This window comes from Hemibagrus wyckioides, linkage group LG11 (assembly GCF_019097595.1).
Source record: "Hemibagrus wyckioides isolate EC202008001 linkage group LG11, SWU_Hwy_1.0, whole genome shotgun sequence".
Classification (NCBI taxonomy): domain Eukaryota; kingdom Metazoa; phylum Chordata; class Actinopteri; order Siluriformes; family Bagridae; genus Hemibagrus; species Hemibagrus wyckioides.
In genome coordinates this window covers 951,224-977,944 of record NC_080720.1, presented here as the reverse complement: position 1 = coordinate 977,944, position 26,721 = coordinate 951,224, and the positions used below count along the sequence as shown (strand labels likewise).

The 26,721-nt window shown below is 37.6% G+C and overlaps 3 protein-coding genes across 5 annotated transcripts in view; 2 read left to right on the top strand and 1 right to left on the bottom strand.

The window, feature by feature from the left end:
• Positions 1–524: 524 nt before the first annotated feature.
• LOC131361189 (serine protease 27-like) lies at positions 525–6,546 on the top strand. Of its 2 annotated transcripts, none has more exons than XM_058402158.1 (7): positions 525–663; positions 1,312–1,332; positions 1,512–1,680; positions 1,778–2,049; positions 3,958–4,115; positions 4,981–5,181; positions 5,404–6,546. In XM_058402158.1, exons 1-6 carry the CDS (start codon positions 591–593, stop codon positions 5,173–5,175), a joined length of 888 nt encoding a protein of 295 aa, XP_058258141.1. In that variant the 5' UTR covers positions 525–590; the 3' UTR covers positions 5,176–5,181; positions 5,404–6,546. The 2 variants fall into 2 exon arrangements, with proteins under 2 accessions (XP_058258141.1, XP_058258140.1); XM_058402157.1 differs by having other exon boundaries at positions 5,401–6,538.
• A 13,375-nt stretch (positions 6,547–19,921) lies between these two features.
• On the top strand, positions 19,922–22,826 carry gpr84 (G protein-coupled receptor 84). The gene is made up of 2 exons (XM_058402170.1): positions 19,922–20,081; positions 21,186–22,826. The coding sequence occupies exon 2, from the start codon at positions 21,187–21,189 to the stop codon at positions 22,381–22,383; it is 1,197 nt and encodes a 398-aa protein (XP_058258153.1). The 5' UTR covers positions 19,922–20,081; position 21,186; the 3' UTR covers positions 22,384–22,826.
• Positions 22,827–26,018: 3,192 nt separating this feature from the next.
• stat2 (signal transducer and activator of transcription 2) overlaps positions 26,019–26,721 on the bottom strand; it is a 15,644-nt gene continuing 14,941 nt past the window's right edge. For both annotated transcript variants that reach the window (XM_058402167.1, XM_058402168.1), the window contains exon 24: positions 26,019–26,721. This exon is cut by the window's right edge and continues 1,635 nt beyond it. The gene's annotated coding sequence lies outside the window, so the exon portion shown is untranslated.

Genomic DNA, 26,721 nt, shown 5'->3' with positions numbered 1-26,721 from the left:
TCCATCAGTAAACATATGAAGACTCCGTCAGGAAGGAATTAGTGTTAAGTCTATAATGAACTCAGAAATTATGCTGACTTATAAGTTGCTCAGGAGCTCTTGGTTGCACAATTCCACTTGGCTATATACAGCTGCCGAGTCACCCAGATGAGGATGAGTTCCTTTTTGAGTGTGGTTCCTTTCAAGGTTTCTTCTACAGTTTTCTTTTGCCCCCGTTTGCTGCTTTGTGACCATGGCCATAGTTAAAAGCTCTATAGAAATAAAACTGAATTTAATTCTTAGGCAGAAATAATCAGAGAACTACAGCAAGTAAAGAGGAGTTTGTTTTGGTTGATCTGCGTGAGCCAGATAAAGCAGTGAGGTCACCTCTGATGATGGAAGAATTTATGTAGCATAACTTTTTGGTGTGACAGTTTTCTAGAGAGTAGACCTGAAACGTCCATATCGTGATGTACCTCTGTATGTAGTATATGCAGGTAGTGTTACCTGCTGGTAGCACCAAACAGGAAGGGGAGGGAGGAGGCACTGTTAAAGGAGTTGATATAAGGAGTGTAAGGAGACTTTACACACATAACATAAAGTGAGAGAAAATGACCACAAATAAGATTTACAATATGATTAAGCCCAAGCTTGTCATTTTCTTCTTGTTCTTATTTGTGAAAGGTAAGTCATTCATAATACCAACTGTGAGCTAATTTAATTAATTTACAAAAAATATTTTACTATAAGACATTTGTGTAAAGTTTGTATGTGAAAAATGTCCTAATAATAATAATAATAATAATAGTAATAATGATTTAAAAAGTTTATCCATAATGTATTATTATATTTCTATTTTTTGTCAACAGAACTGTCAGAATTCATATTATTATTATTATTATTATTAATTTTATTATTATTGTTGTTGTCACTTATACCAATAACTGTCTAATAAGACAAAATCACAAATGTCTGACCACTTTGCTTTCATTTTGGAGTCTTTGCAGAACAAATTCATCAGTCACTTTGGCTTGTCTGATATTGAATTCTATCATGAGAATCTTTGTTTTTTCTATGTGACATTTTCACAGTGCTGTTCTTCAGGTCATGCGTGTTTACACGTACATTTACATTTTTGGTATTTGTCAGACACCTGTACATTTTATTGAAACAGAGGTTTAAGGGCTTAGCTTAAAGCTAAAGATCAACCTTCGCATCAGTGGGCAAACATTACAACCACTGAGCTTCCACTGCCCAGAAAAATATCAATCTAAAAATCAGAGAACTAAACATTATAATGACTCTGTATTCAGTTGCTCTGTTTCATTGCAGGATCCTTTACCCAGCTGAACGGTAAGAATTTCTTTTGGTAGTATTCAGTATTTATGATGTTCTCATCATCTACAAGAAAGTATATACGTTTAATATATAAGTATATACGTATATACGTAAGTATATACGTATAATATATATTAAGTAACATTAGCATTATTTTATTTTAATTCCATTGTAACACAACTCTCTTTTCACAGTATGCGGTGTAGCACCTTTAAACAATCGTATCGTTGGCGGCCAAAGCACCACCCCTGGTGCATGGCCATGGCAGGTCAGTTTGCATAGCATTTCCTTTGGCAGCCATTTTTGTGGAGGATCCCTGATCAACAAGCAGTGGGTCATAACCGCAGCACACTGCTTCGGAAGGTTTTAACATCTCATTTACATTTCTGCATATAATAATTACCTGATAGTAAATAAAAGGCAGGAAATAATTTTTTTATTCTCCTCGTATGGAACACAGCATCAGTGATCCCCTTGACCTGGTGGTGTACATGGGCAAACAGACTCAGGATGGCTCCAATCCCAATGAGGTTGCCAGAGGTGTTACCAAGATCATCAAACACCCCAGCTACGACCCATCAACCAACGACAACGACATCACTCTGCTGCGTTTGAATCAGTCAGTCGCCTTCACAAAATACATCAAACCAGTGTGTCTGGCAGGTAAAGGCAGCAGCTTCGCGACTGGAACTAGATGCTGGGTCACAGGATGGGGAGACATTGCTTCTGGAGGTAAGACACATGTATACACATTCTGACATCTTGACACATACACCAAAACTCACACAGACTGTAAACTGAGCTCAAGGTCAAATGAAGGACCCTGTAGGTGTGAGGAAGCAGAACAACTCACTGCAACCTCCTGTCCAACTGTCCATATGAGTAGAACAGAACATTTTGATTTCAATGATGCTGTAATAATGTGTACTTTTCCCTGATGTCTGATCTCTGGAGTGTATGGACCAGGCAGTCATGATGGATAATCACTATTTCCTTCAGAGCATCGCAGCCAATCATGGACCACGTGTTGCCTTTCTTCATCCGTCTAGAACAGGAGTGTCAAACTGGATCCACAAAGGGCCGTGTGGGTGCAGGTTTTTATTCCACCTGAGCAGAAGCCACACCTGAGTCTACTGAAAGCCAATATCAGTTTATTAAACAGGTGGAATCAGGTGTGGCTTCTGCTCAGTTGGAATGAAAACCTGCACCCACACAGCCCTTTGTGGATCCGGTTTGACACCTATGGTCTAGAAGGTCTTTCCTCACGATTCCTCCTGTAGTGGACCAAAAACATGGAAATATTCTCACAGCAAAGTTTCTTTCATTTCAAATGTCTCTAATCTCTAATTTGTGTCATATTCACCATCATATTCAAATCCCATAATCTGGGTTTATTCTGTTCCTGCTGCGTGTAGGTCACACATTGACAGAAAGTTGAGGGTCAGGATGAGGGTCGAAGGAAAAGTTGAAACCAAGGGACAAAGTTTCTTTTCTTTTCTTTTTTTAGTGTTTTTCTTTTCTTCAATCCTACTTCATTCTGGTGAAACTAAAATACAAACACAAAACCTTTAAAATAAAAAGTATAAATAAAGGTAAACACATTTCAGCATTAATATATGCTTAGATACAGCAAACTTACAGCAAATGTTCTTTTTTAAATGCCATGAAAATAATAATTTTTTAACATAAATAATATTGAATAAACAAATAAACTTACAGACAACTGCCTATTTGGCCTAAAATAACAGAAGAATATAGCATTTTCTAGAAACACATCTGCTGCTTCACGGCTGCTGGGACGTAAAAACTAAGATGGCTGCAGTGACCTCTATCCTTAGTCACATCTTAACCAATAAAATAAACCCAAAAGAAATAGAAAAAAGAACTACACAAATAGTCAGAACTGATTTAAAGGCTAAACACAAATACAAAGCAAAGAAAAATCTGAACTCACCACAGCACTACCTATGGCCCAATTAAGCATTTAGCACATGTATCATTTCAGCTCTAAAGAAATCCATAAACTTTATGTGGCTCAACTTGTAAAAAAAAATGCAGTTGATTGCAGCATTCAACAACTGAAGAGCTCCTGAGTGGTCTGTGTGGATAGAAATGGACTAATCCTTCTAACACTGTAAAAGCTGCAGGAGTGACTCAGTATAGCAATGATGTTAGCAAAGGTTGAGTACAGCAACAGAGAGTAAGGTCTAAGGGTCTTCCAGGAAGATCACAAGGTATGGACATGAGGATGCAACTTCAGGGATGAACAGTTGGTTTAGTTTTCCTTTGATTACCTGCAAGACATCTGAGCAGAAAGATGTCTGAGGGAGAGAAGAAGAGGATGAGCTGAGTGTCATTTGCATAGTGGTGGGATGAAAACTCGTGTGAGTATGATTTCACCAAGAGAGCAGAAATGAACCAAGCACTGAGCCTTAGGGGACACCAGTAGAAAGTCTGCAGCTGTGACATCCTTCAAGCTGTGGATCCCTTCAAGATGTAGATCCCCATCATATACAGAGATAGATATAGATGATCTGCTCCAGAAACTGTGCTAGAAAGCTGGAGTTACTACAATACTAAACCTATTTCTGTGTGTGTGTTTGTGTGTGTGTGTGTGTGTGTTTGTGTGTGTGTGTGTAGTGTGGCTGCCTTCTCCCAGTGTGCTGCAGGAGGTAGCAGTGCCCATTGTTTCTTCAAGCATGTGCAACAAACTACTGCAGCCTTCCCAGGGACCTGGATCCATCACCAAAAACATGATTTGTGCTGGACTTCTGGAAGGTGGAAAAGACACCTGCCAGGTACACACAGAACCACAAATACAATACAATGGGCAGAGTCGACTTACACACTCAGTTGTGTCCATGTTGATGACTGAATGTCTTTGTCATGTTCCACTCCACAGTGAAGGTTAATATGAAGCTCATATGCAAGTAGACACTCAGAATTTTAAGTATTTGTTTTATAAGTATTTCTGTTTCTAGCTTACTAGCGGCAATATATTCATAGAAAAGAACAACAAAGAAAAACGGTTATTTTATTCGACACAAATGTTTTTATCTTCAAAATAAATGTTGATATCAAACCCATTTCTGCTCTCTGAGATGCTCCACGTGCCTGTCCATCTAAAAAGCAGCTCAAATTTGATCTTCAACCAGTAAAATTCCTGTGTAAGGTTCTCCAACAGAGGGAAAAACACACGTCTAAAACACACTGAAAGCCGACAGACTCCTAACTCATTTTATATCAGACTCACAGTCAGAAAAATCATTCATTTGTTTATTCTGATTGAAAATGTCCCATAAGTCCATTTCCATTCTGTTGGTGGAACCCGAGTGTACTGGGATAATGGGTTAAAGACTGAATTGTAAGCATAGCAGATGAGTGGACAATCATCAGTGTAAAATCATCTGTAGGGAAAACATTATTTTTTCCTATTGGACATTTTAAAAGTAGCAAAATGACGGAGTGATTAAATCTAGCCTACATCTCTTGTAGCTCAATTTAGTATCTTGCAGTTTCACTGGCTCCTGATCTGAAAAATGTAATTTATATATGTAACATAAATTAAATACCTTTTGGATACATCCCACTATGAACATACTGTTAATGGACATTCTCTCTCTCTCTCTCTCTCTCTCTCTCTCTCTCTCTCTCTCTCTGAAGGGTGATTCTGGAGGTCCGATGGTGACTAAGATGGGTTCAACATGGATTCAGGCTGGTATCACTAGCTGGGGGGTGGGTTGTGGTCTGCCTCATTTGCCAGGTGTGTACACAAAGGTGTCACAGTACCAGCCCTGGATTACCAGCATCATCAAAACTAACCTGCCTGGATTTGTCATGTTTCCCAGTGTAGGATAGAACCAGGTAAGGCTCACCTACACAAAGGAACATCTCCAATATGCAGTAATAACTGTTTCTAGTAAACATCTGAACCAGCTTCGGCAGTGAAATGTTACCCACAGGGATAAAGTCATCTACATGATGTTCTGCTAATGTCATCTTTATTGCTAGCTTCAACACCAAACACCAATTTTTTTTTCTATCGCTTCTTCCTCTATCCTAATGTGTGTGTTTGTGTCTCAGCAGGTCGAGTCAAGGACAGTGGTTCTGCCCAAAGCACACACGCATGCATATTATATTACAGATTTTATTCACCTATCAGATTGCTTAGTAGATACGTTACTAAATTAGCTTTACTCAGTTATTAGATTATGTACTACATTTATTAATAGGTATTTTATTTTCATTTTCTTTACAGATTAAAAGACACTTAGCATTGAGAGCCCCATGGTTGTTTCATTATTTCTGTCATCATCATTTGTGCAAGTGTTCAAGCTAAAAAATGCATTGTAAAATGTAAACAAGATTATATGTGTGTGGGTGTGTTCATCCACCTTCTGTAAAATTGCTTTTGCATTGTTATGGTAATGGAATGTTAAAGGGAAAGGTCCATTTAAAAGCATACTCAAATAGAACTAAACAAAACTCAATAGAATTAATAGAACATGTTCAGTCTACTCAAGCATATATACAGTCGGTGGACTTGTCTCATTAGACCACAGACACTAGCTGTTGAACTCTGGATTCTGATTGGTCAGAAGGTTGATTAATTTATGCATCTTGTATTAAAATAACTATAATCTGGATAGTATTAGCGGTGTAACAGTTGAGCAAATTATATCTCTGTTTCAACGATGACTGAAATTAATTATTGGAATATAATGAAATAGGTTAGTGAGGTCATTTCCCTGTACCTCCAAAACCCTCCTTCTCCACATCATCACTATTCACAGGTTAACAGTTAGCCCTAACACTACCCCAGATAATACACTAATCTGCTGATGTATTGGTCAGAAGCTACTGAAACAAACAAAACACTGAAAATAGATAGATGACTATCTCAAGGATGACAGAGGAGCAACAGGTTCTCCTGGTTAAGTGAAACTGGATGTTTTTTGTTTGAGTGTTAAAGCACCATGCGGCACAACATGACAACGAAGGACAACAGAATGATTTACAGTCTCATAATACATTTCTGGACCATTCCAGGAACCCAGCCGAAGAGAAATACAGGAAGGTGGGGATTATGTCAGACTTAAAGGAAATGTTAGGTGCATTATTAGACCTAATGAGTCTACAGATGTTAAATATAAACACTGGGTTAATGCACTGAATAAATGAAAGTATTCACAGCCATTGCATTTTGAATCTCTTTTACTTATACCCCTGTTCCTTTAGAAATGACTCTCTATAGAAATACTGTCAAATTGAAACATTTTCCGAATTCTCTATAAGCTTCGTACATTTTACTTTTCTCCAGCTCTGCCTAATGGAGAATATTTGTGCCACAGATTTGCAAATGCATTAAAGTCTGAGCTTTTATATTTTTTTATTCAACTGATTTGTATTGCACTTTTAACACTGGAAAATGTCTCAAAGCAGCTTTACAGGAGTATAGAAACATAAAATAAAAATGATAAAGTTTAAAGTTAAGTTACTATTTACCTCTAACATTTATCCCTGATGAGAAGCCTATAAGGTGACAGTGGTGAGGAAAAACTTCCAGATGATCTGAGGAAGAAACCTTGAGGCTCAGAAGGGAACCTCATCCACATTTGGGTGACACTGGACAATAAATAATGTAAATGTAAATAATGACCTTTCTCCTTCATTCCAAAACACAATCCTCCATTTTCATTGAGTCTATTCCTAGTTTCATTGTCTATTCCTCTCTAGGCTTTCCTCTGTGCTTTGGTGACTCTTTGTACTGTTGGAAAATAAATTCATCCATGTTGCCTTTAAAGGCAACAAGCTTTCTAGTTCCTCCTGCTGAAAATCCCAGAGCATGATACTACCACCACCATGTCTCACCACAGGAATGGTGTTAATTAGGTGCTGGGATGTATTAAGCTCTTAGATTTTCTAACATACCCTTCTTAGAAATGGACTCCTCCCGGATGTACCATCAAACAGGCCAAATACGTTCTTGTATCTCAGCTCTGTAACCACTTCTAAATTTAGAGATAACCTCCAGGATGGATTTCATTCATCAAAACAGACATTACTAAAACTTAGTAGGTTGTTGTGTGTTCTAGGAAAATGAAGAAGAAACATTTTGCCGTGATACATGAACATTGTTCAAGACTCTGCGCTTAGACTGACAGACTCTGCCTTGGAATGTAAAAATAACAATTCAGCTGACTTTTTTGGTGGTCCTGTATTTCAGACACTTGTCTCAATTTTACCCAGGCTAAGAAAAAACCCATCAGGTGATGACAATGATGACATTTAAAATCACACAGCTGTTGATGTGTCTATAGAAAATGGAAGAAGGAATTCAGAAAGAATAAACAAGAAATATTTCAGGGTAACAGGAAAAACGTGTTCTTCTCGCTCATACGTGTGTATTTTAGGGTTAGGAATGAGAAATGGGAAGTAAGATGCTGTGTCATGACGTGTTGTGAATGAATGTACAGGATTGAGAAACTTTAAAGATGATATTTTCCACAGGATTTTTTGTGCATTGTAATTATAGCATTGTAATTATGTTTTTTTTACAGAGATAAAGATACAGTGGCATCCATCCTTTGTGTGAATATAAATATCCTGTGAAAGTTTTATGATTTAAAAGATTTTAAAGATTTATGTTTAGTAACAAGCAGTGGATCAGCAACTCTGAGGATAGATTATTCTTTCCTCTACACTTTATTCTAATACAGTTTTGCTTTACAAAGTAGAACTCAAATAAAATCAATTAAATATTTTTTTAATTAAGATACAAATTAAAATTGCAATGCAAAGTTCATGTTTTAGATCTAAACTGTAGGTTAAAATATTTTAAATTATATTTTTTCATATTATAATATGTTCTTAATATTACTATTCCTATATGTATTTTATTTTATTTTTAGCAGTTAGTTTAGCTACTTAAAATATTCCAAGATCACCTAATTCTCTACCACCTGTAATTTAAGGTATAAATAAATTATTTCATTAGAGAGGATTTTCACGTTCAGGGTTTCCTGCATCACATATTGTATATGCTGTGACCTGGTCATTAACACGTGGGGACATACCGCCCCCTGGTGGTCACGAGATATCACAAATTATTGTATTATTATTAGGTGTAAATAAACAAACAAACAAACAAATAAATAAACGTTTAGTCAATGTCTAGGGATCTATATAATACAAGAAGGCTATCAAATAAATGAAAAGCCAGACTAAATAAAACTAGTTTTACTTTCATGAATTTTTCATGAGTTCATTCACATGCAGAAGCCTGCTGTTGGATTTTATTATCTCGCTTTATTTGAGATAGACTGTGGAGAAGCCGGGAAAGCCGGAAATTATCATCTGGTGCAAATTTTATTGTTTTGTTCATTCTCTCGTCTCCCAGCTTTCATGAAAAAAACATTCAGAAGCGAGGAGAAGGAGCGTCACTGAGTGGAGTTAACAAGGGTCATAAACATCCAGAGTTAAAGTGATTAAACTGCATCACAGTCAGGATCATAAACCTGAACACACACACACACACACACACACAGTCAGTGTTCCTGTAAGGAGCTGTAACATCTGCGCTGCTGACATCATAATCATTTAATTCACTCTTATCTAAAGATCATAATATAATATAATATAATATAATATAATATAATATAATATAATATAATATAATATAATATAATATAATATAATATAATATAATATACTATAATATAATATATAGTTTCTTTAGTAGTTACCATGGTAACTGTAGCTTCTTCATCCAATTACCAGAATGCTTTTTTAACGTGCCTTTATTTTCTCAGTTAATCCTTTTTTTTTCTTTTTTTTCATTACCAAAGAGCTTACAATGTTTTTATTTCCTGACCAACCAGGATACAGCTATCAGAGCAAACAAACAAATAAATCCAACATGGGAGACATTTAGAACATAAATGACATCAAACTAAACTGGTATCATATCAACAACATGAATAAAAATGCATCAGTCAGGATTTAGGCCTCATCATAGTACAGATACAGCGCTGGTTAAAGTGGTAAATGACCTGTTACTGACCTCTGGTTAATAAATCATTTATTACATTTTGTGCTTGTTCTAATGCATGATTGTTTCTATAGTAACTTAATAAATAGATTCAATCATTTAAAAGTTTTCTCTAAAGAGACTTTTATGATATCACGTGTGAAAGGAGTCTCCAGTGTCAGCGCTTTGTTTGTACCAGTCAGTGGTAAAGCTGGAAATTTATGTTTTCCGACATCTTCAGGACAGAGGAGTTTACACTTCTTTCTGGTTTCTATGGCAACATAACAAGCCTTATTAACTCGACGAGAGAAGATAAAGAGGAAGCTGGACGGAAGCTGTTTATAGCTGCAGTAACGGATGTGACAACAGGATCTAACTCATTAAATGTAATTAAATACTGATAAATTTAAAAAATTCAATCAATATAAAATGCAATCATTGGTAGGTTGCTGTGGTGTAAGAGGAAAAAAAGTCGGGGATGTTACAGGAAAAACAATCAACTTCAGTAAACGAGGCTTTCGGTAACAGAGGATTTGTGCTGAGTGTGAGTGTGAATTACACACACACACACACACACACACACACACACACACCCTGAAGTGCATCAGACATGAGTCAGAAAAGATGACGCAGGAGAAGAGGAAGGACTAAGAAATTAAGAGTTAGGATTATTGTAGTGTGTCATCACAAACTTTCCAACTTCTCTCAACTCTCATCATTGCTGTAGCCACTTCCTCATTCCAGAGCCAGGCCACTTCTTCATTCGCCATTTTTTTAATCGATTTCCTTTAAATATTAGTATACAACACAAACCACTATTTATCACAGTTCAACCACCAGCATTCAAATATAAAACACATCCTCTGTTTTATTTATAGCCTGTATTTCCTTTTATTTTATTATCACTTCCTGGCCCCAAGAAGAGAACAAGGAAACCTACAAATCTGTTTATTACAGAAGTCTAAGGATGGATGTTAAAACTTTAAACTATATTAAATCAATAAGAGCCAGATGTGAGAGATCATTTTTCCAGATGTGTTCTTATAGACCTTTTACCTTCAACTTTCCAGCTCTAAAAGCCATGCAGTAAAAAGTAGTTGCGCTTTCCTGTAGGTTTTCTGAATATGTAGTTCCAGCACTGAAAGGAGTAATTTCAAACATTTACAGCTTTATTTACACCGATCAGCCATAACCCTGAGCACTGCCAGGTGAAGTGAATAAGACTGAGTATCTCCTCATCATGGCCCCTGTTAGTGGGGGGGATATATTAGGCAGCAAGTCAACATTTTGTCCTCAAAGTTGATGTTAGAAGCAGGAAAAATGGACAAGTGTAAGGATTTGAGTGAGTTTGACCAAAAGGGCCAAATTGTGATGTCTAGACCACTGGATCAGAGCATCTCCAAAACTGCAGCTCTTGTGGGGTGTTCCCGGTCTGCAGTGGTCAGTATCTATCAAAAGTGGTCCAAGGAAGGAACAGTGGTGAACCGGAGACAGGGTCATGGGCGGTCGAGGCTCACTGATGCACGTGGGGAGAGAAGGCTGGACCGTGTGATCCGATCCAACAGACGAGCTACTGTTGATCAAACTGCTGAAGAAGTTAATGCTGGTTCTGATAGAAAGGGGTCAGAATACACAGGGCAGGACGGTTTGTTGCATATAGGGCCGCATGTTCATTGCCGAAAAGGGCAACAATGGGCATGTGAGCATCAGAACTCGACCACGGAGCAATGGAAGAAGGTGGCCTGGTCTGATGAATCACATTTTCTTTTACAGGACGCCCTGTAGCCATGACCTAAGTAGTGATGAAGTGCTTTGAGTGGGTGCTCAGAGACTCCATCATCACTTCACTTCCAGACACACTGGATCCACTACAGTTCACCTACCGCCCGAACCGCTCAACCGATGATGCCATTTCCCACCTCCTTCACACATCACTTTATGTTAGAATGCTGTTTGTCGACTACAGTTCAGCATTTAACACTATAATTCCCTCCACATTCACCACCAAGCTGGAGCACCTGGGAATTTCCTAACTGGCAGACCAAAGGCAGTAAGGATGGGCAGACATGTCTCAGCCTCACTCACCCTCAGCACTGGAGCCCCCCAGGGTTGTGTTCTGAGCCCCCCGCTGTACTCTTTGTACACATGACTGCATGGCCACTACCAACACCACCACCATCAAGTTTGCTGACGACGCCATTGTGGTCGGATTAATCTCCGACAACAATGAGATGGCCTACCTGGAGGAGATTAAGACTCTGGAGAACTGGTGCCAGAAGAACAACCTCTTCTTTATCGTCAGCAAGACTAAGGAGCTGATAGTGGACTTCAGCAAAAAGCAGGAGAAGAACTACCAGACCCCTGTGATCAACAAGAGCCCAGTAGAGAGAGTGGACAGCTTCAGATACCTCAGTATTTACATCATGCAGGATCTGTCATGGTCCTGTCACATCAACACCGTGGTGAAGAAGGCCCGACAGCGTCTCTTCTGCTTGAGAGACTTTAGACTGCCTGCTAAGGTGCTTAGGAACTTTTACTCCTGCACCATAGAGAGCATCCTGACGGGAAACATCACCACCTGGTTGGGGAACAGCACCATGCAGGACAGACGAGCTCTTCAGAGGGTGGTGTGATCAGCTGAGCGCATCATCCGTACCGAGCTCCCTGACCTGCACTCGATCTACAACAAGCGGTGCTGGACCAAGGCCAGGAAGATTGTGAAGGACCTCAGCCAATGGACTTTTCTCTCTGTTGAGGTCAGGGAAGTGCTTCAGTTCCCTGAAGGCCAACACTGAGAGACTGAGGAGAAGCTTCTTCCCGCAGGCTATACAGTCTCTCAATCAGAACCTCACATAGGACTCATCTGATTGGACTTGCTATGTTTCCTTCACACATGTGTTGGTATATGGCACATTCTGCTCCCGTTATGCTATGCACAAGAGGACTTGTGCACATCTGCACTTTAAAGATGGACAATACCACTGCTCTCATCACCTAATTTCACTCCATGATCACCCCGTACTGCTGCTGTCTGCACACTGCACATTTATCGCACACTATACATTTTATATAGCTTTGTTATTAAACAGTTGTTTACATTTTATATTTTATTTATACATAATCTATATTTTATATACATATTCTATACATATATTCTCTATACATATTATACCCTACCTTACTTTATTTATATTTTATTTTATTTTATTTATATTATATTTTATATTTACCTACTGTGGAAAATTGTAGTTTTTTTATATTTTATATTTTGTATTTTATATTTTACATTTTATCCTTGTCTTTTATCTGTCCTTATTCCAAATTAGTCGTGTAAGCATTTCACTGCATATCATACTGTGTACCATTATATATGTGACAAATAAAATTTTAATTTGAAATACATCACGTGGATGGCCGGGGGTGTGTGCGTCTCTTACCTGGGGAACACATGGCACCAGGATGCACTATGGGAAGAAGGCTGGCGGAGGCAGTGTCCTACTATGGTCAATGTTCTGCTGGGAAACCTTGGGTCCTTCCATCCATGTGGACGTTATTTACCACCTACCTAAACATTGTCACACACCATCTACACCCTTTCATGGAAACGGTATTCCCTGATGGTTGTGACCTCTTTCAGCAGGATAATGCACCGTGCCACAAAGCAGAAATGGTTCAGGAATGGTTTGATGACTTAAAGGATCTGCTGCTAAGATCTTGGTGCCAGATACCGCAGCAGACCTTCAGGGATCTAGTGGATTCCATGCCTGGGGGGGTCAGGGCTGTTTTGGCAGCAAAATGAGGGGGACCAACACAATATTAAGCCTATGGTCATAATGTTATGGCTGATCAGTATATATAAACACATTTCAGCTGTAATTTTCACAAATCCACACATTTCATGTTACCTAAGTCATTTAAGGCATGTAATTTATTCACATTAGAGGTGATTTTAAACTGATTTCAGTGATTTTAAACTGATTTCAGTGATTTTAAACTTCAGATTTTTATCATTAATTTAAATCAGAATTTAATTAGAATTTATCATGTCTCTTTAAACAGTCTGGAAAATCCCAGAAAATGAGAAAAAGTGATGATTTTTAGAAGCTGTTGATTGGCCAAGACTTCAGAAAAATCCCTTGTTCCTTCATAAGATCTATTTTCAAACAACTGTACAAACTAGTGATGGAATAAATGAAGCCACAAGAAACACTGAAGCAACTGAAATTTTCTCATGCTTTGCTTGGACTGAAGTCATTATTTCCTGTCTTACTTCCCCAGACTAAAATTAAAACACGTCCTGAAATTAAAACACGTCCTGTTATACGAGGTAAGAATTCAGTGTTAGATGAAATAGATTAAAACAGAGGTTCTTTAGTTTCATTTGACCATCAAAGTTTCAGCCAACAAATATCCCAGTTAAAAGTCAAAGTCAAAGAAGCTTTATTGTCACTTCAGCCATATATATCAGATGCAGTACACAGTGAAGTGAAACAACGTTCCTCCTGGACCAGAGGTGCTACACAGAACACAGACAAAGTACAGAGACGCAGACAAACATAGAGCTATAACATAGAGATAAAAAATTAAACTATAATTTAAAAATTAAAATTAAACTAAAAAAAAACAGAGTTACACAGGAACCATGTGTTATCATTTAAATTATCCATCTGGATGACGTCCATCTGTAACGCCAATCATGGGTATCTCAAAAGATGAAGCTTAGAAGATTACTTATCACAAACAGTACACTTCATCTTTGAAATTTGGTGGAAAGGTTTTAAAACCTTTGTTGGAAAAATTTCATACTGTAGAGTGTTACCTCTTTCGTGCACCTTGAGTAATATCAACCTTTAAACCCAATTCTGGACGTGTCTGGACCACTTCCTCTCTCAAAAACTGCTGTTGAGGTCAAGTGAAATGATATTCTGAACGTGACTTCACAACATACCTCGAGACAGCTTTGAAGCATCGGTATGGAGCATCTCGCCAGGAGTACAAACATCTAAACACAAGTATAAAAATCTTAGCCATTGTATCCTTCACAAAGGAAGCACAAATCAACTCCTGAAGGTATATGAATTTTGGTCAGAAAGGTTTAAAGACTTGGAGGCATCAGATACTTCCAGACAGACCTTCATCACCATGGCCTGATATGCATGAATGGAAGAAGATCAGCATTTAAAAGCCAATCAATATTATCAACAAAATCAGTTGATTAAACAGGTGGAATCAGGTGTGGCTCCTGCTTGATTGGTATGAAAACCTGCACATACACCTGGACCTTTAGGAGAAGATTGGACAGCCCTGGGTTAAGGGATTATTTGATAATAAAGGGTTATTTGATTCCAAAAAGGCTTCAAACTGAAATGGTTTTTGAGGAGGCAGATCTTTCTCTTTCAAAGCCCCACAGTTATGGAACAGCCTTCCAATTAGTGTTGGGGATTCAGACACAGTCTCAATGTTTAAGTCTAGGCTGAAGACACGTTTGTTTAGTCGAGCTTTTAATGTATAGTTTTCTTAGGTAAAGGAGCAGATCTGGAAGGTTCATGGTCATAGAGTGTTTGGTGACTGGGATGTCTGGATGCTGTCACCTTACCACTCTCACATGGTCACTCAGGTTACTGACTGTGAAGTGGTTGGATGCTTTATGTCCCGGGAAGCCTTCATGTCTGTGACCTTCTGGCTCTCCCTTTTAGTTATGATGTCATAGCTAGTCTTGCCAGAGTCCCTGCCTGCACTTTACACATAATCTACATTGTCTTAAACATCACATGATCAGAATCATTCTTAATCTCTTTCTCTTTCTCTTTCTCTCTCTGTTTTTCTCTGTGGAGCTATACACCCCACTCCTGAACTCCCAGTGTTCTGAGTTTCCAGTTTGACCACTTATTTTTTTCTTCTTTTGACTCTCCCCCTGGTTGGAGTCTCGTCGCTTGTTGGTGGTCACTGCTACTGGGGATAGATCTGATTGGTCAGTCTGTGACCAGGGGGACTGCTGTGGATAGAGCCACTGGAGACGATCACACTGTCTCTGAACTGTCTTTGCATCAGTCAGTTTCAGCAGGAAGGAATTAGTGCTGAGTCAATAATGAACTCAGAAACTACACTGACCTATTAGTTCCTCAAGAGCTGGTTTCTGTAGCAGAAAGGACATTATTTAGTTACATTTACATTATTTACTGTCCAGTGTCACCCAAATGATGATGAGGTTCCCCTCTAAACCTGATTCTTACTCAGATCATCTCAGGGAGTTTTTCCTCACCACCATGACCTCCGGCTTCTCATTAGGAATGAAATAGTAACTTAACTTTAAACTTATATTCTTACATAACTTTCTATTTTTCTGTAAAGCTGCTTTGAGACAATGTCCACTGTTAAAAGCGCTATACAAATAAACTGAATTGAATGGTTTCTGATAGAAGTTGAACGTCAAAAGTCCAAATGTGTTTTTAATGTATGTTATGATTATCATGAGATGTTTCTAAACAGGATCTTTGACCAGGTGTGACGTGTTTACTGCTTCAGAAAAAGCTCCAGACTCACAAAATTATACCAGACATTGAACTTTGATCAGCTGTGAAATATAAAATGACAATGATTGCAGAATGTAGGACATTTTAACCGTAAAGTTTACACACGCAATTAATTTTCAGCCAAAAACACCAGAGAGAAGCAAAACAGAAACCAACACAGTTCTCTTCTTCATTCTACTTTCACACCTGAGACCTGAGATATTTAAATCTTAATGTAAAGTTACAGCAAAACATTCCCATGATGCTTCAGTGATCTCCTGACTCCTGACATTAGAAGTTCTGCCACGTTTCTCAGACAGTCTTTCTGATCCACTTTCACGTTCCTCACAGTAAATCTGCTCTGCATGACTGAAAGTGGAAGTTTAGTGAAGAAGCTGGTCGAGGTTCTGAGGTATTGGTTTCTTACCACTTTCACGCAGCCACATGATAAACACTGACACAAGGATCACTAAACCATAATCTACTGCATTCAGCTGAATTATGTGTGTAGTTAGTGTTTGTGTACTGCTAATTGGAATATGAATATGTAGGAAAGAAGAAGAAGAAGAAAAAAAAATTCAAGAAAACTTTGTCACAGCTCTTTAAATGCAGCTGTAGGTGTAACTATGGAGCATATTAAATAAATATTATTAATATGAGAAATTAAAGTTAAAATTAAATAATATTTAAATATTGAAATGCTAGAACAATCATAATTAAGAGAAAAAAATTAAATAGTTTTAAGTTCTGAAAATGTAGTACTGCTCTTCAGTCCTATTTATTTATACACAATTTCATTCCCTGTACTGATTTACATACTGCTGCTGATGTATCCGGCTCATTTGCATAGACTCCACCCACTTTAATTGGAAATTACCCTGAATGCAAATTTATGAATACAAAAACTACTAGATCCTACAAATTTGGTTATTTGCTCATGTGGAAAATAAATAATTTTATTTGAATCTTTTGTTTAAAAACAATATTGCTGAATTTAGAATTTTAAGGCTTTAAGCATTTAATGGATGAAAAACTTATGGATAAATTGTGCACAGGAAACTCTATACGAGTTAAATAACTTCTTTATAAATTCTTTAATCTATATAAATTGATCTTATATACACTCAAGCAAAATTAGAACCTTTAAGGATTTCTTCATTTTTCCCTGAAACTTTTCATGGTTCTTTTGGAACATGCTTCAACAGAGTGTTTTGTTGCTTTTATCAGAAATGGCTTTACATACCATGTTTTTTAGGAAGCTAAGAGCCATTAATGATCCATTTTACCCCTTAAACTCTTATTGTATTGATAAAACAGTTACTTAACTTTAAACCTGTCATGTTTTTTCTCTATGTTTCTTTACTTCTATAAAGCTGCTTTGAGACAATGTCCATTGTTAAAAGTTACACAAATAAACTGAATTGAAAACATTTAATTAAAAGTACCAAGTCAGCTTAGCTTCCCAACAAGGAACCCTTATCTGTTAGAACTCTATTTTTCTTTTTCTTTTTTTTTTTTTTTTTAGATTTTTTAGATTTTTTTAAAATATTTTTTTTAGATATATTTATATTATACATTGAATCCTCAATTAAACCCTTAAAGAACACATGACAGACCAAGAAAACCAAGATGATTTTAGTTAAACTTTCAACTTCTATTTAAAATAACGAGCCATAATTTGGAGTTTGTACTGCACACACACACACACACGCAGTTAAAACACACAGGGATGAATAAGCCTTTAAGGGTTCACCCAGAGGAACATCCAGAGAACCCAGAGTGTCCTGTATAGTTCACAGTGCTTCTGAGAGAAGATAATAAGCATGATGAGTTTTAGTGTTGAAACACTGAGCTGCAGGAACATACCAGATTCCTGTGTATTGTTTAAAAGTCATTTAAAAAGAGAAGTGTGTGTGTGTGTGTGTGTGTGTAGATGAAATGTAAAGCAGAAGAAGTCATTCCCCCCTGGCACACATCCATCAGACTTCTCTACACATTACAGCAGCTGAATAAAATGCAGCATTCAGCTAAAACTCCAGGAAAATGAAAAAAAAAAACACCTCAGCACAATGTGAGATAGAGTTACATTAAATACTTATTAATTTGTCTGACCTTAAAAGCTTTTGTGAACAGGATGTGTTTGTAGGTCAGCTTCGAAGAAAATGGAACAATTTAGACTTCTGTGTAATCTCTGTGTTTATACCGCTTTAGTTTACAGAGTCACTGAGGCAACGTTCGGAGAAATCTGAGATGATACAATCTACCCCGTGTATTCACCCCCCCAAAGGTCCCTTCACACCTGTACTCAGGTAGCCACACCCACCAATCAACACAGACATTGAAACCATTTGAGATTTTCTGGGTGAATTAAAACAATCCCGAGCAGCTGTGCTAGCATCTCCGCCTGCATCTGATTAGCATTTCCATTGCAGCTAACTGCTGTGATCATCCACACAGATAAACAGCATTCAGACGTGTAAATGTTACCTTGGTGACAGTATCGCACACGCCCATAGCGATAGAGTTAATGTTAGCAAATGCAAGAAATTTATTACAAAACAATACGAGCAGTTTTTTTTATCTGCTAGCTAGATAACTAACATTAGCAAAAAGTTATTTATTTATATATTTATTTATTTATACAGTGGAACCTTGGCTTATGAATGCCCTCCTTTATGAATTATCGCCTTAAGAATTGAAATTTTGCAAGAAATTTGCATCACCATATGAAGCATTTTCTGCATATGAACGAACAGAACCGAACGCTGACTGAGTTGTGTGTACGTCTGGGAGCCGTTCAAAACTTGTTAGCGTCAGTGGAAAGCCAAGCGAAACCAACCGAAGCGAATGTTTTTTCAGTCAGCGAAAGCTGTTTGGAAGGAGTCAACCCACGATACCAGCGTTGCTAACGCTAACCTTCAGCATGCGTTCAGGTGATTTTTCAGGCATTTTTTGTTGACAGATTGGTGGTGTGGGTGATCTGTTCTATTTTTAGCCCAAGCTTGGTGGCACGACTTCCTGTGAGGAGCCTTGACATGGAATGCTTGGCTTGGGTCAGTTCTTTGTAAGCAGCCATACAGTTTACATACGCTTCGTACTGGGCATATTGGTCATATTTTTGGGCAGCTGGAACGGATTATCTGTATTTACATTATTTCTTATGAGAAAATTTGTTTAGCTACACAAATTTTTACCTGAAGAACTCGCCTCCAGAACCGAAAAAATTCATATGCCGAGGTTCCACCGTATCACCATTTGTTACTGTCATTGGCCTTATTTTCTGTTTACTATAAAGTATGTAATGTAAACACAGCACAGTAGTTAGCATGTAGTGAACATAGCTTCAGTGAGTTAGCTAGCATGATTCAGCAGCTGATCAGGTTCCTAATGGGTTTTAATATCTTCCTCCTGGACTGAAATCTAATGGAACATCATCAAAATGTTTCCTAATGGATTTTCTAGCTTTATTATAATTCTGTTCCTCTGTGCCTGGTGGCTTTCCATGGCTTTAAGAACCATAAAATTCCTAACAGAAACCTACAGGAATATGATGGAAACCATCACGAACAGCCGTGCACAAGAAAATTCATCACAGCATTACTAGATATATTTTAAGACATAGAAAAGAAAAAGCTAGTTGCATTCACATAAAAAAGTATTTTTGATTGATTTGTGTTGGTTATGAGATATTAGAACATGTAAAGGTTCTAAGAAAAAGGATAGCTGGAAGAACCTCTTTTGAGAAAGCAAGAGTGTTTATCTTTTCCTCACAACACTGCTGACAGGGAGGTCAGAGAGGAAAAGGTCAATATTACAACTTTATTCATTCAGTAATCGTTTATTAGCTCCACACTGTTCGGTTTCAGACCAATCTTATTTGCCATGCAAAGCAGAACCGATCTCTTCTGGGTTCTTTGGAGGGACACTTTGTTTATAAATATTCACCCTCCCAGTCATGCCGGGAAAATTTAGTCTTTCTAAATGGGTCAAATTTTCAACATGACTTACTTCCAGTATTGAGAAACAGAAGTGGTGTATACACACAGGCAGGCGCGCACACACACACACACACACACACACACACACACACACACACCTCAGTATTTTATGAACTTAGACGAGTCGAGTGGGAGGAGATAAGAGAAGTGAACGCTGGAACACAGAGAGAGAAAGACGAAGGGAAAGAGAGAATCACACAGAGCTGAAGAGACCCGGAGCTGAAGGTAAGATTTTATAATCTCATTCTTCAGGTTCTTGTTTTATTTTCTGTTCTTCTGTAATGTCTTGTAAAACTAAAGTGAGTGTCTTAATGTTCCCTTAAAGAACCCAGGAAGTGGTAAAACACAGGTTCTAGGTGTTAAGAAGAAAATAGTTGGGAGTTTGTACTGAACACTTTCCCTGTTAACACACACACTTTTAAAAAAAATGGTTCTTCAGGGTCCTTTTAAAGGTTCTTTTCTTCTTTTCTTTTAAAAAGTTCTTTTCTTTCTAGATGATAAGAAGAAAATACTGAGTAATAATTTGTAGTTTGTACTGAACACTTACCTTGATAACACTAAGAAAAAAGGGTTCTATTTAGAAACCTTTTCTTAATGGTTCTTCAGTCAATTCTCTGAGAGAACTCTTAAAGAGTCTGGGCAGAACCTTACAACAGTGTCTTGCTATCAGATCAGGTTTCCTTATCTAAACTAAGGACCCTAAATTATCCTGTAACAAGACATGTATCTTTCTACTCTGGTCCTTCAAAGGTTCTTTTAACTTCTTAATTATTAACCCCTTAAAGAACCCAAGTCTGAGCGTTAAGCTCCTGACAGGTTCTAGATATTAAGAAAATACTGTGGAGATAAATATCTGCTACTGAGTTTCAGTGCCAGAAATAGAGGAAAGGTAGAAGGTAAATATTTGAGAGTGAGAGGTGTTTAAGTCACAGCAGAGTTTTAAAGAGCAACATGATAAAGGTTCTGAAGCAATCAGATGAATCGGATGCTAAAAATCCACCAAAAGATCTCCAGTGGAGGAGCAGTGCTTGCTAAGAAAGTGATGTGTTTCATCTAGTAAACAGAAACTCCAAGAAGCTGGTCTGGATTTTAAGCTCCTCAATCTCGTATCTAGACTCTTAGGAAATTTAGAACCGTTAACGGTTCTTCGGTTCTCCCTGTGGTGGAAAGCTACAACAGAAATCAATAGTGGAAGCTTTATAGAAGGTTGTAATGAGTGTTAATAATGAGGGTTTGAACCTAAGGTTAATTTGAAATTGTTTAAGTATATTTAATAAATATTACAATTTTTAATATTACCATTAATTTTTCTTCTTTTTCTTCCACTAGGATGTCGCTAAACACCACAGATCTCTATGGTAACGATTCATTTTCCTGCGCCTCCCCCTCCGTGGAAGGGTACCGCTACTTTGGTGTGTTCTGGGGCTGCGTGGTGACCGTGGTGGGAACTCTGGGGAACGTCCTGACAGTTCTAGCCTTCGCCACTGACGCCCGTCTGCGCACTCGCTTCAACGTCCTCATTGTGAACCTGGCACTGGCCGACATCCTGTACTGCACTATCCTGCAGCCGGTGAGCGTCGACTCCTACCTGCACCTGCACTGGAGGGGCGGAGCCACCTGGTGTCAAATGTTTGGGCTCCTCCTTTTCTTGTCCAACAGTGTGTCGATTATTTCCTTGTGTCTCATTGCTGTGAGTCGATACCTTGTGGTTGCTCATCGAAATTCACGAGTCGCACGGGTGCTGTTGTCTCACAAGGGTATCGCTGTGCTCCTTGTGAGTTCCTGGGCACTCGGTCTTGCCAGCTTTGCCCCTTTGTGGCCTGTCTACGTCTTTGCACCTCAGGTCTGCACCTGCAGCTTCCACCGTATCAAAGGTCGCCCATATACCACCATCCTGCTTTTCATGTACTTCTTCCTTGGGTTGGGCTTCGTTGGACTTTTCTACTTTCTGATCTACCGCAAGGTGCGCGTCGCAGCAAAGGCGCTAATCAAATACAGGCCAAGTCGACGTTCCTCAAGGCGCAAACATCAGGAGCCTGAAGGCACGGATGGGGACGATAGCGGGATTGGGATTGGAACTGCAGCAACTCAGAGCAGTGAAGTCAGTGAGCAAGGTGTCGAGATACACCACAGCAAGACCAACATCAACGAGCCTCAAACTATTTCCAGTGTCACCAACGCTGGAAAAAATGATCCCCCTAAAGCGGTAGCTCCAGCTCCAGCTGCAGCACCACCCCCATCATCATCCTCAGGAGAAGACAACGAGTTTAAACGTGTAACCCGGATGTGTTTCACTGTCTTCCTGTGCTTTGTAGGATGCTTCGCCCCTTTTCTGCTCCTGAACATCGCGGATAAAAAAAACCAAGCTCCACAGGTGGTCCACATGTTCTGTGCAAACCTCACATGGCTTAACAGCTGCATCAACCCATTGCTTTATGCAGCCATGAACCGTCAGTTTAACCAGGCCTATAAGGACCTTCTGGCTAAAGCAGCGTGGCCAATAATGCAATTATGGAAAAAGCGCTAAAGCTACATCATGCAAGACAGTCTTCACTGAAGAACCACAATCAAGGGGGTAGAGCTGAACCAGATCCAACTCTTCCTATAAATTCTAACTAATAAGATACTCAACAACATGGAACAACAAACACACTTATAAAGTCACTCCAACCCCTGGTTTGACAAGGTACAAGGATCTGCTTTAGGTCTGACTTTCGGTTTTGCAGCGAGGGGTACTTGCATCCATCTCCAGAGTCTCTCACTATCCATAACTAGTACTGGACAATGCTAATGACGCACAAAAACAAACTGCTAACTTGAAGTTGACAGAATCTGTCACAATGCTAGTGACTGAAAATAAACAATCTCAGCTAGTTTCATGATGTATTATTTATAGGGCTGTCAATCGATTAAAATATTTAATCGCATGATTGTCATGAGTTAACTTGTGATTAAAAATTTTAATTGTGATTAATCGCATGATTTCTGTAAAAATTGAACTCTCTCTCTCTCTCTCTTTCTCTCTGCCTTTTCCCGTTTTTATTTATCCGCCGGTTCTATTTCTTTCCCACTTCCTGTGAGCGCCGCAGCAGTGTTACGCTCATCCCACATGCTCTCATTGGTTGAGACGCGTTATGATGTTTATCCCAAGCCAATACAGATCAACATCCCACCCCTCCCGTCACCCATGGTTTGTCTGTATGTGTATTCAGAGCCAGTGAGCAACAGACTTTTAAAATAATTTACAACATAATAAAAACTGCGTTAACACGCAATAAAATAATTGTCGGCGTTAATTAATTAATGAGTTAATGCGATAATAACGCGTTAACTTCCCCAGCCCTAATTATTTACTAACAGAAAAAATAAAGAGAAAGACGTGATTCAGTGTAAAATAGAGCCTTTATATCTGAGTTATTAAAAGTTTATTAAAGTTTTGTGTACCTTTACTGTGTGGATTTGAAGTCTGTACATTTATAATAAATTATGAAAAGCCAGTTTCTGACTGTAATTTATTAATATTCACAAACCTTCAGATCGTCTTAGCGGAGAACCGCAAAACAGAAACCATGCTGTTATGGTAAAAGTTTTTATTTTCATTAGTAAAGCCTTTTCCCATCATAAGTTTAAACATCATTGCACTGTATTCAGTAGGATTCACGATACCAACCATTATGTGCAAAAGTTTGTGCCCCCACCTTTTAAATTTTCTAAAATTTTAAGTACAAAAAGAAGCAAAGGTGGTGTCTTTTATCAAAGAAGTAAAAGCAACACCTTTTAATGAAGCTCATATATTTATAGGTTATTACAACTGTGCTTAGAATTCTTTGTAAGTTGATTGTAATTAGTTGCAAGTATTTCTTGCAATTACATAATAAATATTTACAGCAAGCTGTAATAAAGTTAAAATTATTAACAGTTATAAACAAACACAGATACAAATCTTCATTATCTGTGATGTTGATAATTTAATAATAATATATAATGAAATAATAATGATAATTTTTTTTCATAATTAATCAGCTAAAGTGATTCCTCATGGTGATTATTTACTACGCGTTTATAATATAATGTTCATGGTAAAAGCAAAAGGAAAATATGTTAAAATAAAAAAAGGCAAATTTTTTTAGTCCATCATTGTATAAAATATGAGACTTTCAAAATATTATAGGTACAGTTATCATAATCTATAAACACAGGCTTCATAAAAGGTCTCACCATTATGTCCTTGTTTTAAAAAAAGCATGCTAAAAAATTTATTCTAAGAAATCCAAAAATTACTAGTATGTTATTAGCTATAATGCTTTATGAATAGGATGAAAGTGTTACAGAATTCATACACGAACATAGAAAGTTGTGTAGAGTTTTATTAGTACATATTTTCTTATAGATATTACATTAGTTATATATATGTTATATTTATATAATTGTAATATTTTTATTGCATTGTTTTATTGTTTTAATTATCGTCATATTTTTATTTAATATTTTATTGCATTATTTTATTTATTCATATTTTTATTTTATATTTGATTTTGAGTTTTCCCAAAATGTTACTCAACAAAAAAACAATGTTACAAAAAATGTTCAGGTAAAAAATAAAAAAAAATAAAAAAAACTTTTCAGACAAAAATCATAAATGACGGCTGCTTTATTTCACATACAAAAAATCATTAAAAAAAAAAAACCTCTCAAAAAGCTCAGTAAAAGTACCTGGTACCTGAGACCACTAATCTGATTAGTCAGTAGAGATTTACTAGTAAAAGCAGTGACTTCAGTTCAGTTTAGTAATGTTTACTGCTTTTCATCAATTTTTTATTATAATTATTATAATTTCTTTTAACTTCTGCACTGTACTGGTTATAGATACTGAGCATCTTCGAGAATTCTGGCAGTTTTTCTAGAAACATTGTCACATGTTGCATGTAAACTTAATCCGACTTCATTATGGTTTCAAATGGTTTTAATAATAACCTTTTATTAATTTATTATTAATATAAACAAATAGTGGTAATAAAAGCTACACTATATTGCCAGAAGTTTTGGGATGTCTGCCTTTCCATACACATGAATGTAATATGGAGTTGTCCCGCCTTTTACAGCTACATATAACAGCTTCAACTCTTCTGGGAAGGCTTTCCACAAGGTTTAGGAGTGTGTTTATGGGAATTTTTAACCGTTCCTCTAGAAGCACATTTGTGAGGTCAGGCCCTGATGTTGGACGAGAAGGTCTGTCTCACAGTCTCCACTCTAATTCACCCCAAAGGTGTTCTATGGGGTTGAGGTCAGGACTCTGTGCAGGCCAGTCAAGTTCCTCCACACCAAACTCACTCATCCATGTCTTTATGGACCTTGCTTTGGTCACTGGTGTGCAGTCATGTTGGAACAGGAAGGGGTCATCCCCAAACTGTTCCCACAAAGAGCATGAAATTGTCCAAAATGTCTTGGTATGAAGCTGAAGCATTAAGAGTTCCTTTCACTGGAACTAAGGGGCGGAGCCCAACCCCTGAACGCAATCATTTGGGTGTCCCAAAACTTTTGGTAATATCTTCTTATTCTTTTTAAAGATATTTTTCTGTTACTTTCTTTTTTTTTTTTTTTTTTTTTAAAGCAACATTTGGTAGGAATAGTTTTTTTTACCGACTCAATATTTTGTTAAACATCTAAAGCGAATTGAGTATTAAGAAAAATAAACATCCCAAGACTTTTGCACAGAACTGAACATCAGTGAACTTGTTTTTGTGGCTTAGTTTGTGTTTATTTGTGATGAAGGAGTAATAGTCTGGGTTAAACATGAGACACGAAACATCTTGATGGCTGCTGTCGTCATTTGTCCTGAGGGAACTCAAACGTACGTCCTGCACGTGGCGATACATGTCCCCACACACACACACACACACACACACACACACACACACACACACACACACACACACACACACACACACACACACACACACACACACACACACACACACACACACACACACACACACACACACACACACACACACACACACACACACACACACGATTGCGTTATGAATTCCTGCTCTTTAACAAGTTAGGCCTTGTACTGAACACACACTCGTTTCCTCTGCAACAGTATGAAGACATCACGACTCTGACGTACCGCACGGTATTTCTTACAAAGGTTACATGTTTACTGAGGGATGACCTTTATACTGATTTTTTTTCCCCCAAAAAACATCCAGTTCCACGGCAAACAATTTCATTCAGAACATTACATGACAATGAAAAAAAGTTATTAAAAAAAAAAAAAAAAAAAAGGACTACACACATGCATGTGCACATTTCTACATCTCTGATTGGACAAATAAAAACACATTTAGACATAAAATCAGCATCAGAAGTGCATTAAGGTTAACGAGTTCTGTTCGTTAGGATGTAAACGTTCTTCTTTTCCATTTGTTTCATCTACACTTTAGAGTGAAAACATTCACAGGAAGTAGGACATCAAGTCATCAGACTCACCAGTGGTTTATTCAGAAGTTCTTATTATATTATATTATATTATATTATATATCATATAGTGCATTGCAGTATTTTTCATTTCATATATAAATTTTATAAAGTGCTTTTCTGGTTTACAAAAATGTCACATTAACAAATTTCTCTTTCTGTAAGGAAATGAAAATCACCTCAGATATTTCACTTCTAACTTTCTGCACTTCAAAACCATGGGTTTGATTTTCTGGGTTTTTCGGTTTCATTCAGCGGGACTGAGTGCAGAGAGAACCAGGAGGAATTAATTTAAAAAGACTGATCTGGATTTTATGCTGTCCAAAAAAAAAGGTGAAAAGAAAAAGGGGGAAAAAAAACAATATGCAACAGAAAAGGAGAA

Bases quoted from the DNA above. Each gene is read 5' to 3' on its own strand.
- LOC131361189 (XM_058402158.1), top strand. From the start codon at position 591: ATGACCACAAATAAGATTTACAATATGATTAAGCCCAAGCTTGTCATT. The intron at 664-1,311 runs GTAAGTCATTCA...GTTTCATTGCAG, and splicing joins CTTGTTCTTATTTGTGAAAG to GATCCTTTACCCAGCTGAAC. The intron at 1,681-1,777 runs GTTTTAACATCT...TATGGAACACAG, and splicing joins GCAGCACACTGCTTCGGAAG to CATCAGTGATCCCCTTGACC.
- gpr84 (XM_058402170.1), top strand. From the start codon at position 21,187: ATGTCGCTAAACACCACAGATCTCTATGGTAACGATTCATTTTCCTGC.